The sequence below is a fragment of the Notolepis coatsorum genome, assembly GCF_963971535.1.
Source record: "Notolepis coatsorum genome assembly, chromosome: 19".
Taxonomy (NCBI): Eukaryota; Metazoa; Chordata; class Actinopteri; order Aulopiformes; family Paralepididae; genus Notolepis; species Notolepis coatsorum.
In genome coordinates, this window is record NC_140183.1 from 26,188,404 (window position 1) to 26,203,403 (window position 15,000).

The 15,000-nt window shown below is 45.8% G+C and overlaps 1 protein-coding gene across 1 annotated transcript in view; it reads left to right on the plus strand.

Moving 5' to 3' along the window:
* LOC311246428 (neural-cadherin) overlaps positions 1-15,000 on the plus strand; it is a gene marked incomplete at its 3' end in the record, with an annotated part of 215,198 nt that overhangs the window by 185,718 nt on the left and 14,480 nt on the right. The window contains 4 exon segments of the mRNA XM_084336584.1: positions 434-711; positions 1,424-1,638; positions 8,227-8,354; positions 12,983-13,110. Coding sequence (XP_084192710.1) covers positions 434-711; positions 1,424-1,638; positions 8,227-8,354; positions 12,983-13,110 — 749 coding nt within the window.

Sequence of the window (15,000 nt, forward strand, 5' to 3'; positions counted from 1 at the left end):
AGAGTGCCCAGAAAAACATGCTCAGAAAAACGCACTCAATAGTGGTCCAATCAACTGGTATGATATCAGAGACAATAGGTTGAAAATAAGCTGGAATTGTCCTTTAACTCTTTCCCTCACAAAATAAACGGTGTTGAGCCAAAGGCTGTGAAGCATCCTGCTGTGTTAGTAAACTGATATGAGCTATGGGAATTGACTGAATTATTTGAGACAGCGTGAACTCTCTGATACATGTGTGAATTACTCGCTCCTCGATAGTCTTTATATTTGAACTCCCTATTCTTCTTCATTATTATTTCATAGGCTGTCTGCTTGCATACCGCTCTGTGGAATTACACATGCATACACTGCTAAAGCGTAGTTCCTAAAAACCTTGCTCTCTCTCTTTCTCTCTCTCTCCATCTCTGTCCGTCCCTCGCACTCCCTTCGCCAGCTGGAGGCAGCGTTGGGCGTGTCCATCTCCCAGGTGGGCGTGGACGAATGTCCCTACATCGACTGCAGCCAATCGGCCGGCTGCAGCGGCGTGGTGTTGTTCGGCCACACCCCCGTGGCCCTGAGCTCCGGGAACACCTCCCTGGTGTCCGTGTCTGCCTCCTCGGAGGCCCGCTGTGGCTGCAGGGGTCAGGAGAAGCCCCACCTGTCCTGCTCCTCCTACCCCACCAGCCCCTGTCTCAACGGGGGCACCTGCATGGACAGCGAGCTTGGATACAGGTGAGGCTCTAGTCTAGAACCAAGCCACTTATATTCTGCCTTGATATAGGTTGTTGGACATTGCAAGGTTTCTTTGAGACTGAAGTCTCCCCGTAAAGGATGGGTGTGTGGAGCGAGCCTCCAGGTCCTGCAAACACAGTGAATAACCTGAAGACAGCCACCAGGTCCTTTAAACACAGTGAATAACCTGAAGACAGCCTCCAGGTCCTGCAAACACAGTGAATAACCTGAAGACAGCCTCCAGGTCCTTTAAACACAGTGAATAACCTGAAGACAGCCTCCAGGTCCTTTAAACACAGTGAATAACCTGAAGACAGCCTCCAGGTCCTTTAAACACAGTGAATAACCTGAAGACAGCCTCCAGGTCCTTTAAACACAGTGAATAACCTGAAGACAGCCTCCAGGTCCTTTAAACACAGTGAATAACCTAAAGACATCTTCCAGGTCCCATGAACACACACACAGCCTTCCTCCCAATACAAACAGACATTCTTATCTGTGATTGGCCATACTCCATGTTTAGCATTCCATACTATACCTCAATTCTGATTGAAAGATGAATAATATATTGTACTTAATGTCTTCCTCCCTGTTTTCTCTCTCTCTCTCTCTCTCTCTCTCTCTCTCTCTCTCTCTCTCTCTCTCTCTCTCTCTCTCTTTCTCTCTCTCTCTCTCTCTCTCTCTCTCTCTCTCTCTCTCTCTCTCCATTCAGATGCAAGTGTCCTCCCATGTATGACGGGCCTGAGTGTCAGCAGACTAAGCATACCTTCGGTGGGCAGGGTTATGCCTGGTTCCCTCCCATCAGGCCTTGCTTCCAGAGCCACATCTCCCTGGAGTTCCTGGCCGAATCAGCCAATGGCCTGCTCCTCTACAACGGGCCAATGGGGCCTGTCCAATCAGGAGAGCAGGAGGACTTTATCACTCTTGGTAAGTTGAACCCTAACTTGCCCTACTGTTAGTTTGGGGAGGGTGTAGACTACCACATGCTGCCCTATTGTTGGTCTGGGGAGGGTATAGACTACCACATGCTGCCCTACTGTTAGTCTGGGGAGGGTGTAGACTACCACATGCTGCCCTACTGTGGGTGTGGGGAGGGTGTAGACTACCACATGCTGCCCTACTGTTAGTCTGGGGAGGGTGTAGACTACCACATGCTGCCCTATTGTTGGTCTGGGGAGGGTGTAGACTACCACATGCTGCCCTATTGTTGGTCTGGGGAGGGTGTAGACTACCACATGCTGCCCTACTGTTGGTCTGGGGAGGGTGTAGACTACCACATGCTGTCCTACTGTTAGTCTGGGGAGGGTGTAGACTACCACATGCTGCCCTATTGTTGGTCTGGGGAGGGTGTATACTACCACATGCTGCCCTACTGTTAGTCTGGGGAGGGTGTAGACTACCACATGCTGCCCTACTGTTGGTCTGGGGAGGGTTTAGACTACCACATGCTGCCCTACTGTCGCCCTGGGGAGGGTGTAGACTACCACATGCTGCCCTACTGTTAGTCTGGGGAGGGTGTAGACTACCACATGCTGCCCTACTGTTGGTCTGGGGAGGGTGTAGACTACCACATGCTGCCCTACTGTTGGTCTGGGGAGGGTGTAGACTACCACATGCTGCCCTACTGTTGGTCTGGGGAGGGTGTAGACTACCACATGCTGCCCTACTGTTAGTCTGGGGAGGGTGTAGACTACCACATGCTGCCCTACTGTGGGTCTGGGGAGGGTGTAGACTACCACATGCTGCCCTACTGTTAGTCTGGGGAGGGTGTAGACTACCACATGCTGCCCTACTGTTGGCTTGGGGAGGGTGTAGACTACCACATGCTGCCCTACTGTCGGTCTGGAGAGGGTGTAGACTACCACATGCTGTCCTACTGTTGGCTTGGGGAGGGTGTAGACTACCACATGCTGCCCTACTGTTGGTCTGGGGAGGGTGTAGACTACCACATGCTGCCCTACTGTTGGTCTGGGGAGGGTGTAGACTACCACATGCTGCCCTACTGTTGGTCTGGGGAGGGTGTAGACTACCACATGCTGCCCTACTGTTGGTCTGGGGAGGGTGTAGACCACCACATGCTGCCCTACTGTGGGTCTGGGGAGGGTGTAGACTACCACATGCTGCCCTACTGTTGGCTTGGGGAGGGTGTAGACTACCACATGCTGCCCTACTGTTGGTCTGGGGAGGGTGTAGACTACCACATGCTGCCCTACTGTTGGTCTGGGGAGGGTGTAGACTACCACATGCTGCCCTACTGTTGGTCTGGGGAGGGTGTAGACTACCACATGCTGCCCTACTGTTGGTCTGGGGAGGGTGTAGACTACCACATGCTGCCCTACTGTTGGTCTGGGGAGGGTGTAGACTACCACATGCTGCCCTACTGTTGGTCTGGGGAGGGTGTAGACTACCACATGCTGCCCTACTGTTGGTCTGGGGAGGGTGTAGACTACCACATGCTGCCCTACTGTTGGTATTGGGAGCATGTAGACTACCACATGCTGCCCTACTGTTAGTTTGGGGAGGGTGTAGACTACCACATGCTGCCCTACTGTTGGTATTGGGAGCATGTAGACTACCACATGCCTCCTCCGATACATGTGGAGTCGCCAGCCGCTTCTTTTCACCTGACAGCTAGGAGTTTCACTGGGAGAGTGTGCACAAAGGTTCACGATATCTCCCGGGTGTTTGCGGTGGTACTGTAGACCAGGGGTTCCCAAACTTTTCAGGCCCAGAAAATAAGGCGTCAGAGAGCCACGGCCCAATGCACATCGTCTGGCTTTTTTTTTTTTTTTTTTTGCCAGGGGACCGATTTTTTAAGCCAAATATCACTTCAATCCTATTAAGTTAGTTCAAGTTAGTTATTCATTTATATGTGCTATTTATGAGAGGGCTAACTTGTTGCAAAATAATAATGATAATAATAATAGCCTCATTAAAATACTATTGTTGCTTCGGTTTTCAGCGTTTTATGTGCATAATCTGTTATTTAGTTTGAAATGTTCGTTGAAATAAATAGATTTTTCGTTTTTGTTTATTTATTAAGTTAATATAAAACCATATAGTCACATTTTAGAATACAATAGAATAGAATTTTTGAATACAACTAGAAACACTGTCCTGGCCTGCTTCTAAGTTCAGTGGCCTGACAAAAAAAATTAAATAAAAAAAATAAAAAATAAAAAAATAAAAAATAATTTTTTTTTTTTTTTTTTTTTTTTTTTTTTTAAATCGTCTCGCGGCCCATCCGTGGCTGCTCGCGGCCCACCTTTGGGTCGCGACCCCGACTTTGAGAACCACTGCTGTAGACGAGAAGTGGTTATTGAGAGTTAATGAGTTTGAATTTGTCCTCCAGTGTTGTCATGACACTGCATCCTTGTCCTTGAGGACACCGAATCCTTGTCTCGTGTTAAATACAGGCTCAGTACATTTCCTCAAGCCTTACGGAGGGATGCAGCCGGGTCAATATCGTTTTCAAGTTAAGTGTTTGAAATACTCAGTAAAAAGGACTTTGTTGGGAATTCAAATCAAAACAATGAAGTAAAGTCTATGGCAAGAAAAGAAAAAAGATCTTTCTCAGAAAATCAATTTACAGCGAAGACCGGGATGAAATAGAGTTGAGATAAATTATGGACGAAATGTCTCTTTAATGGAGGCATATGTCCCACACATACAGAGCAGCGACTAGGCAGAGTTATAGAAGACCATTGGGACCCCTTATTGATCCCGTCCTAATGGAGGCCAAAGTCAAAGCCAAATGCTCTCTCTCTCCCTCTCTCTCTCTCACTGACTGATCATTGCTTTAAAGTGCTTGTTGGCATATAGTGCTTATTGAAATGGACTGCTGGTCAGGTCATTGACGTCATTGTTGTGTCATAGTGGGGGCGTGTCTTGAGCGGAGAGAACGCTGGTCAGGGGGTCAGAAGAATGCGGTGCAGCAGGTGAAGTGTGATGTTATGTCACGGATCCATCGGCGATCTAAACCAGTTCTCACGTGATCTAAACCAGTTCTCATGTGATCTAAACCAGTTCTCACGGTGATCTAAACCAGTTCTCACGTGAACCAGTTCTCATGTGATCTAAACCAGTTCTCACGTGATCTAAACTAGTTCTCACGTGATCTAAACCCGTTCTCACGTGATCTAAACCAGTTCTCACGTGATCTAAACTAGTTCTCACGTGATCTAAACTAGTTCTCACGTGATCTAAACCAGTTCTCACGTGATCTAAACCAGTTCTCACGTTATCTAAACTAGTTCTCACGTGATCTAAACCAGTTCTCACGTGATCTAAACCAGTTCTCACGTGATCTAAACTAGTTCTCACGTGATCTAAACCCATTCTCACGTGATCTAAACCAGTTCTCACGTGATCTAAACTAGTTCTCACGTGATCTAAACTAGTTCTCACGTGATCTAAACCAGTTCTCACGTGATCTAAACCAGTTCTCACGTTATCTAAACTAGTTCTCACGTGATCTAAACCAGTTCTCACGTTATCTAAACTAGTTCTCATGTGATCTAAACCAGTTCTCACGTGATCTAAACCAGTTCTCACGTGATCTAAACCAGTTCTCATGTGATCTAAACCAGTTATCATGTGATCTAAACTAGTTCTCACGTGATCTAAACCAGTTCTCACGTGATCTAAACCAGTTCTCACGTGATCTAAACCAGTTCTCATGTGATCTAAACCAGTTCTCATGTGATCTAAACCAGTTCTCACATGATCTAAACCAGTTCTCACGTGATCTAAACTAGTTCTCATGTGATCTAAACCAGTTCTCACGTGATCTAAACCAGTTCTCACGTGATCTAAACCAGTTCTCATGTGATCTAAACCAGTTCTCACGTGATCTAAACCAGTTCTCACGTGATCTAAACCAGTTCTCATGTGATCTAAACCAGTTCTCACGTGATCTAAACCAGTTCTCACGTGATCTAAACCAGTTCTCACGTGATCTAAACTAGTTCTCATGTGATCTAAACCAGTTCTCACGTGATCTAAACCAGTTCTCATGTGATCTAAACCAGTTCTCACGTGATCTAAACCAGTTCTCATGTGATCTAAACCAGTTCTCACGTGATCTAAACCAGTTCTCACGTGATCTAAACCAGTTCTCACGTGATCTAAACCAGTTCTCACGTGATCTAAACCAGTTCTCACGTGATCTAAACCAGTTCTCATGTGATCTAAACCAGTTCTCACGTGATCTAAACCAGTTCTAAACCAGTTCTCACGTGATCTAAACCAGTTCTCACGTGATCTAAACCAGTTCTCACGTGATCACGTGATCTAAACCAGTTCTCACGTGATCTAAACCAGTTCTCACGTGATCTAAACCAGTTCTCATGTGATCTAAACCAGTTCTCACGTGATCTAAACCAGTTCTAAACCAGTTCTCACGTGATCTAAACCAGTTCTCACGTGATCTAAACCAGTTCTCACGCGATCTAAACCAGTTCTCACGCGATCTAAACCAGTTCTCACGTGATCTAAACCAGTTCTCACGTGATCACGTGATCTAAACCAGTTCTCACGTGATCTAAACCAGTTCTCACGTGATCTAAACCAGTTCTCATGTGATCTAAACCAGTTCTCACGTGATCTAAACCAGTTCTAAACCAGTTCTCACGTGATCTAAACCAGTTCTCACGTGATCTAAACCAGTTCTCACGTGATCTAAACCAGTTCTCATGTGATCTAAACCAGTTCTCACGTGATCTAAACCAGTTCTAAACCAGTTCTCACGTGATCTAAACCAGTTCTCACGTGATCTAAACCAGTTCTCACGTGATCTAAACCAGTTCTCACGTGATCTAAACCAGTTCTCACGCGATCTAAACCAGTTCTCACGCGATGTAGGGTGACCCGAACAAAGAAGCTCAAAGAACTTTTACACGAAGCCAGACTTCCTAATGTCAGGTCCCAGTGGTCCTGATACAGCCTTAAAAGATTAGCCTGGACGTGGCCTTTTGAAAAGGCCTTGCGTAATCGGTTTGTTAGCTCCTCGTGGCATTAAGTTATGTCATTATTGAACACGCTATCGTGTACTCCGACTCCGGGGGGCTGGAAAATCAAAGATGGCTGCGGCATCGATCGCTCTGAAGCATTTTTCACTAACATGCTCGATAATGTGCCGTTGAGGTTGATTGGGTCACACCCACACACACACAAACACACACACACCCACACACACACAAACACACACACAGGCATACACACACAGGCATACACACATTTACACGCACACATGAAGATGCAATTGGCTGACTTCACTCACATCCACGCATTAATGGGATATAACAGCTTGCACAGCACTAGGAAGCAGTTGATGTAAGGCGGGACGGTTTTTGTCTGGTCGCTAGCAGGACGGCCTGTCAGTATCACAGACTGTTTTTAGTGAAGTATGTGCTTTTGAAAACAACAATCCAATTTGTGTGGAGCTGAAAGTTAATTTCAGGGAGAATTAGTCCTTTGTTGGTTGAAAAGAACTAAAGTTAAAGGCATCTAAAATCCCTAGAGGTCTAGATGGATTTGAGATTGGATTTTACTTTCCTGCACTAATATGTCACAGATTACAGATTACCTGCTTCATATTGTAATCTGTTATGTAAATCCTTTGGATTACACCAATTTAATAAACTAATCGGACTACTTTCAGTTACTTGCCTGTAAAATCCATATAATGTGAAGTTTAAATTTGAATAGTATTATGATAAGCAGTTTGACAAATAATCCCCCCCCCCCCCCCCCCCCCATCTGATTTCAGATTTCAGCATTCATATTACATGACTCCCCAACATGCAACATCACAAAAACTCACAACAGTATTGTCTAGTTACGAGAATACACTGTTTATTCATACTTGATGTACCCGTTTTCATTCATCCACTACAGATCTCAACAGAAACAGGAACGCTATATGCCCTCCAAGAAACATGTCCAAGAGATGTATGTTCCAAGTTCTTCTCTTGGAACCTTGGGCTTCCGTTTAACTACTAAAAACCAAAAACCAACTATTACTATCACCAAGACCAATAGACAACTATTACCAAGATCAATAACCAACTATTAATATTACCAGGATCAGTAACCAACTATTACCAAGACAAGTAACCAACTATTACCAAAACCAAAAACCAACTATTACTATTACCAAGACCAAAAAACAACTATTACTATTACCGAGACCAGTAACCAACGATTACTATTACCATGACCAAAACCCATCTATTATATTACCATGACCAATAACCCACTATTACTATTACCAAGACCAAAAATCGATCAGTATCTACCTACCTACCTACCTACCTACCTACCTACCTACCTACCTACCTACCTACCTACCTACCTATCTATCTATCTATCTATCTATCTATCTATCTATCTATCTATCTATCTATCTATCTATCTATCTATCTATCTATCTATCTATCTATCTATCTATCTATCTATCTTTATGATAAGAGGGGAGAACATGTTCTTTATTTCTCTCTATCGCTGCTCACTCAGAGCTAAGGAACGGCGTTCCAGCCCTCAGCATCAACCATGGATCCGGCACGCTGACGCTTCAACTCCCACCCAGGTCCACCGTCACCGACCGCCGCTGGCATCGCCTTGACATCATTAGTGACGGGAAGGTATGATGACCCATTGATTGGTTCAAGGCTTTCATTACTAAGTGTTCTTTTGTTTTTTTTAACCTGATCACTTTTTTTGCCATACATTTTCATTATGGTCAAACTTAAAACCTACCATACCCAGGGCTTGTTGCTCTATCCTTTCTTTAGAATGAGTGTAGCGGGGTGGATAACCTCCGCTTACTGTAATGAGGGTGAGATTATATGAACACCGGACCCCCAACTGTAGTGGCCGCATTGTTAGACGTAAGGGGTAGGGATGCAGTAGGCAGGGCCTTAGGATTTACTAACCTAGGAACAGGTACAGTAGTCATCCAGGATTTTATAATGACAAATACTCATCAGTAACCTGTAACCCCCCTTAACAACTGCGTCCTGTCTAATAAGCGGCGTACCCCCTCACACCCGGTGAAAGTAGTGATCAATACAGTCTTCCCCAAAATAGTACCTTATCTTTTTGCCGTTGAAGACCTGAAATCAGTGTATTACCCCGTTAATGTTAGGAGACAGGTTATACCTTGACACTTCACTGAAACACACACACACACACAGTGGATCCAATTATCACAGTCTTGTTTACTGTAAATTGCAAATGAACAGTCACATAAACACATTATCACAATTTACCTTACTGTAAACGACGGCACAGACACTAAACAGTGCATCACAATACTGTTTCCCTAGTAAGCAGTCTCTTTTATCTAGTATGAATGGAAACAATATATCACTTACTTACTTTCTTAACACACATTCCCTTCCCACTCGGCATGAAAAGAAAGCAATACTCCACAATGTTTTTTATTTTTCTTTTTTGATATTTTTCCCCCTCCTTTTTCCTCCGATTTTCTCCCATCCCAATGTTAGTCGTTATGCCAATTCCCAATCCCCTTCCTGGTCGCTGCGCACTTACCCCCCACAGTCGGTCTGGGAGAGTGGAGGCTATCATGAGAGCCTTAAAGTCTGGACTGTCTATCGACAGACAGAGATTCACGCATTCTAGGAACAAGGTCACACAGACCCTCAGAAAGGCCAGAGCAAACTTCTTTATTAGTATAATTGAAGCAGGAAAAGGGAATGGCAAAAAAATCTGGCAAACCTTGAATAAACTCCTAGGCAAACACCAGAATCGGGAAAAAGACCCCCTAGAACTGAATGTGAATGACATACTAGTTAAAGACCCCACAGTACTAGCATGCACCCTCAACGAACACTTCTTAAATAGTGTTCTAGACAGCACCAAACACTTTGCCCCCTCCAGTATCCTACCAAACCCAGTAACCAACACCCAGCCCCTCTTTGAACTGGAGGAGATAACAGAGCCTGAAGTGAAAAAGATCATTCTGGCTCTGAAAGGCTCCAAAGCCAAGGACGCCTACGGGCTCGACACTGATTTCCTCAAAACATACTCTGATGCACTCATTAAACCCATCACTCTACTAGTGAATCAATCAATCACCTCCAGGGAAGTTCCATCATCCTGGAAGATGGCCATGGTGACCCCTATCTTTAAATCTGGCAACAAGGCACTGGTGACCAATTATAGGCCCATCAGTATACTTCCTGTCATATCCAAAGTTGCAGAGAAGTGGGTGTCGAATCTCATGACTAAACATCTCGACTTGGGCCCCACCCCACTTAACCCAATGCAGTTTGGATTCCGTGCCCTTCACTCAACAGAGTCAGCCAACTGTCTGTTTGTTGAAAAGGTCAAGAGTGCACTAGATAGCAACAAGTATGTTGGTGCTGTCTTCTTAGACCTTAGCAAGGCTTTCGACTGTGTCAACCATAATATCCTCCTAACCAAACTAACTCACTTCAATTTCTCAGCTGCTACAATAGAATGGTTTAGATCCTACTTATCAAACCGAAAACAATGTGTCACGGTCAATGGCGCCAAGTCCCCATATCTAGACAACCCTGTAGGTGTCCCTCAGGGATCAATCCTTGGGCCCCTGCTATTCTCCCTGTATATCAATGACCTGCCAAATGTGTGTCCCGAACTCAATGTACAGATGTATGCCGATGATGCAGTCATCTACACACAGGGCAAGGACATAGAGTTGATTACATCCAGGCTCACATGCGCACTAGACAAGGTACAATGCTGGCTAAACAGCACCTGTCTCCTACTTAATGCGAAAAAGACTGTGTGCATGTTCTTTAGCAAGCGTCCAGAAACCATCAAGCGGTCCAATGTGTTCCTGAGGAAGGAGGGAAGGAAGGAAGAACTAGAACTTGTTTCCCACTTCAAATTCCTTGGGGTTATCTTGGACTCAAACCTGACCTTTAAGAAACACATAAAGAAAGTGAGGAACACCATCAACTTCAACATTTCCAACTTCAAACAAATACGGCCCTCCCTAACACTTGAAGCCGCAAAGACATACCTACACTGTATGGTCTTCTCTCACATTGAATATTGCCTTCTAAACTGGTCATTTACTGGGGCCACAGCCATGAAACCCATAGAACAACTCTACAACAGAGCATTGAAGGTATATGACAGGAAACAGTACTCATACCACCACTGTAAAATCCTGGATAAGCATCCAATTTTAAATTTTGAAAACCTCAGACGTTATAAAAGTTCCTGCTTTGTATATAAATGCCTGCACAGATTAGCCCCTCCCCCTCTCAAGGAGTTTATCCACGAGAAAAGGAACACTGGATTAGCCACTAGATCAAACACCAGAGGGGATTGTGAGGTCCATTTTAGAAAGACCGCCTTCAGCAAAAATGTTCTATCGATAAAGGGAAGTGGAACATGGAACAGCCTTCCGGTCCCCTTAAGGGAATGTCCCACCCTGTCCACCTTTAAGGGCCAACTCAGGAAATGGCTGTTAGACAGCCAAATATGCACTCATTAGGGATGTTAGTGATGTTGTACTGACTGAATGTCATGTTAGTGTGGTCATGTCAGTGATGTAAATTTTTATGAATGAACGTTGTATGGTCCGTTTTGTGTTTGTTTTATGTTAGGACTACGGGTGGAAATTAGCCCTGTGCTATTCCCGGCATATTTACGTCCTTATCATGCTGTGATGTTATGCATACACATGTAAATGATGTTCATTAATTTGCATTGTCCTTAATAAACAAATCTTAAATCTATGTGCTTCCTCCGACACACGTCTAGCCAATCAACCGCTTCTTTTCACCTGGCAGCGCGGACTCTCACTGAGAGGGTGTAACGTGTGGAAGGATCACACTACCCCCCTTTAGATCCTATCCACGCTGAGCAGGCGCCCCGACCGAACTGTAGGAGTCGCTGTTTACAACGACCCGGACCCACCCCGCCAGCTTTTCCCACCCTCTAATACTGCCAATTGTATTAAAGGTCGCTTTCACATATAGTTTTGGTGGACTCTGTGCGGTTCTGGGGGTGAAGTTGCAACATTGTTGCATTCTTCATTTGGTTCGCCTGCGTTCACATAGAGAAATCTGTGGGGCGGACCGAGACCTTCTGAACAATGTCACGCGGTCGAAAAGGGCGCTTGTCTATTGGACAGTGGAAATGTGTGTGTGGCTGCAAGCCGTGTGTGCGCGCGTGCGTGTGTGTGGACTGTCTGCGAGCCCTCCAGATCAGCGGAGCGAGTTTTGACATGGCATTGATCCATTGTTCTATTGAAGCACATTACCACCATCCTCTCGCTAAACAACTTGTAGACCAATAATAATAATATAATAATAATAATAATAGTATTGACGTGGCATTGATCCATTATTAATGCCGTGCGCCTCGGTAATAATAATAAGCCGCGTTTTTCTTCCTTCTTCCCAAGATGCACAGTTAGATAGATAGATAGATAGATAGATAGATAGATAGATAGATAGATAGATAGATAGATAGATAGATAGATAGATAGATAGATAGATAGATAGATAGATAGATAGATAGATAGATAGATAGATAGATAGATAGATAGATAGATAGATAGATAGATAGATAGATAGATAGATAGATAGATAGATAGATAGATAGATTAGATGCAGTGTGCTTGTTTTGCAGTGAGTGCTGCAAGCAGTCCGCGGACCGAGTTCGACGCGCATTCACACAGACCCGAAAAACCGGACTATCGAATTCTGGTCCGAAAGTCCGGACCAAACAGCCCCTGTGTGAAAGCGACCTTAGTGTGAACGGCCAGCCAAGCTGGTGACAACGCCGGAGCTGTGAGCTGGATTCGAACAGGCGAATCCAGCGTCTCCGGCATTTGGTGACGAACGCAATCTCCGCTACGCCACAATACTCCACAATGTTAACAAAATGGTGGATGTTCCCTTTAAAGGCGTTACTGCAGTAGCACAATGTATAACAAGGTTACGCTATTGATAAACCTTCGCCCGGTGGTGGCACGGCAATAACGAAACACAACTAGTATACGCTACACGGTTCAACCCCGTGGGTGACCTGGAACGTATATACACAACCTGCGTGGGCCCACACCTGTGCAATGCACTTTACCTATGCTAAGCCGGCACATTGAAATAACCACAACAACCAATCCAGGACTGAAGACAGTGTAGACTACACCATACAAACCAATCTTTCTCTCTCTCCCCTCTCTCTGTCTCTCTCTCTCTCTTTCTCCCCCTCTCTTTCTCCCTCTCTTTCTCTGCTGTCCGAGCAGGCGGTACAGCTGATCCTGGACCAGTGTGGGGGTGCTGTGGTGAATGAGGTGGAGGGTCTGGGGGTGGAGGTGCTGGAGATGGACCAGTCAGGCTGCAAGGCCTCAGGAGAGACCCCGGGCTCAGAGAGGTAGGAGGCAGCCCCACCACCTCCCCTACAGCAGGCAGCCCCACCACCTCCCCTACAGCAGTGCAGCCCCACCACCTCCCCTACAGCAGGCAGCCCCACCACCTCCCCTACAGCAGGCAGCCCCACCACCTCCCCTACAGCAGGCTGCCCCACCACCTCCCCTACAGCAGTGCAGCCCCACCACCTCCCCTACAGCAGGCAGCCCCACCACCTCCCCTACAGCAGGCAGCCCCACCACCTCCCCTACAGCAGGCAGCCCCACCACCTCCCCTACAGCAGGCTGCCCCACCACCTCCCCTACAGCAGGCAGCCCCACCACCTCCCCTACAGCAGGCAGCCCCACCACCTCCCCTACAGCAGGCAGCCCCACCACCTCCCCTACAGCAGGCAGCCCCACCACCTCCCCTACAGCAGGCAGCCCCACCACCTCCCCTACAGCAGGCTGCCCCACCACCTCCCCTACAGCAGGCAGCCCCACCACCTCCCCTACAGCAGGCAGCCCCACCACCTCCCCTACAGCAGGCTGCCCCACCACCTCCCCTACAGCAGTCAGCCCCACCACCTCCCCTACAGCAGGCAGCCCCACCACCTCCCCTACAGCCCCACCACCTCCCCTACAGCAGTCCTGGGAGGGTTACACTCTGCACAATCCAATCTGTTAATAACACAACTGATTACCTGCTTGAAATAGTGATAATTCACTTAATCAGTCATTTAGTCAGCTTGTTTAACCAAACTCAGTATAAAAAAAAAATCCGTTTCTTTTTACAATTTTGCATTCCAAATCCATAGAAGATGAAGCTAAACCTGCAAGCACAAACCTGCTAGCACAGTTAGCCAATGTTAATCTCCCATAGCAACGCGTCAGGCCCGTGGAACGTACGCAAGATAACTCTCCATTAGGTCTGAAAGTGGCACAGTGAGAAATAAATAAATAGCTTGCTGACTAAAATGTTGTGTGTTACCAAGGCAACAGGCTGTCAGTATGCAATCATGGGTTTTTCTATTAAAGGTTAGAATAGCCTTCATGCGCAAGCTGTGTCTTGCTGCTGTTGTTAGTACAGAGAGGGGCACAGAATAGTGTTTTTCCACACTAAATGTGATTACAGCACCACAAATCCCCCTGGGCATGAAAGACAAGACACCAACACATCACCGTGCTGAGTCAAATTGACTCTATTGACAATTTTCTCCAGAAAGCTATTTGTCAATGCGCTGCTTTCAGACCCTACGGAGCTAGCTTGAGGCTGCGGTTACACTAGGGCCATTTTCGTTTCGTTTCAATCGCTTTTCAGAACGCTGTGTATTGGCAGGCAAGTAAGAGTTAAGTTAGACGTCGTTTTGTCTCGTCTACTATATACATGTAGTACAATGCCAAAGCAGTAGGCGGCGATGTAGTTCAAACATGAAGGCCATTTTCAACCAATCAGAAAGGTTGAATGAGACACTCCACATCCTGCTCAAAATCTCAAAAGCCACCATATTTATACCTTGCATGAGCCATTTAGCCACATAGCATTTATTTTTCAGCAAGAAATAAAGTGCAATAAACAAAAACGGATACATTCACTGTGTGTTCTGCCTCATTTGTTGATGATTTGTTGATGAAACAAAACTAACATCAACACAATTGACCACCAAGAGCGGAGTTTAGTCTCACAAAAAGATCGTTGCCGATTTTGTTAGCTTACGTGCTAACGTGATTGGGATATGCCAGTATAACAGTATAGCATTGTGGCTAGCAACGAAGTTTGTTAGCTTACGTGCTAACGTGATTGGGATATGCCATTATAACAGTATAGCATTGTGGCTAGCAGCTTGGTAACGTTAATGCTAGCAGAATGAATGAATGTAAACTTTATTTAACAGATTGCAGAATGGGTACAATAC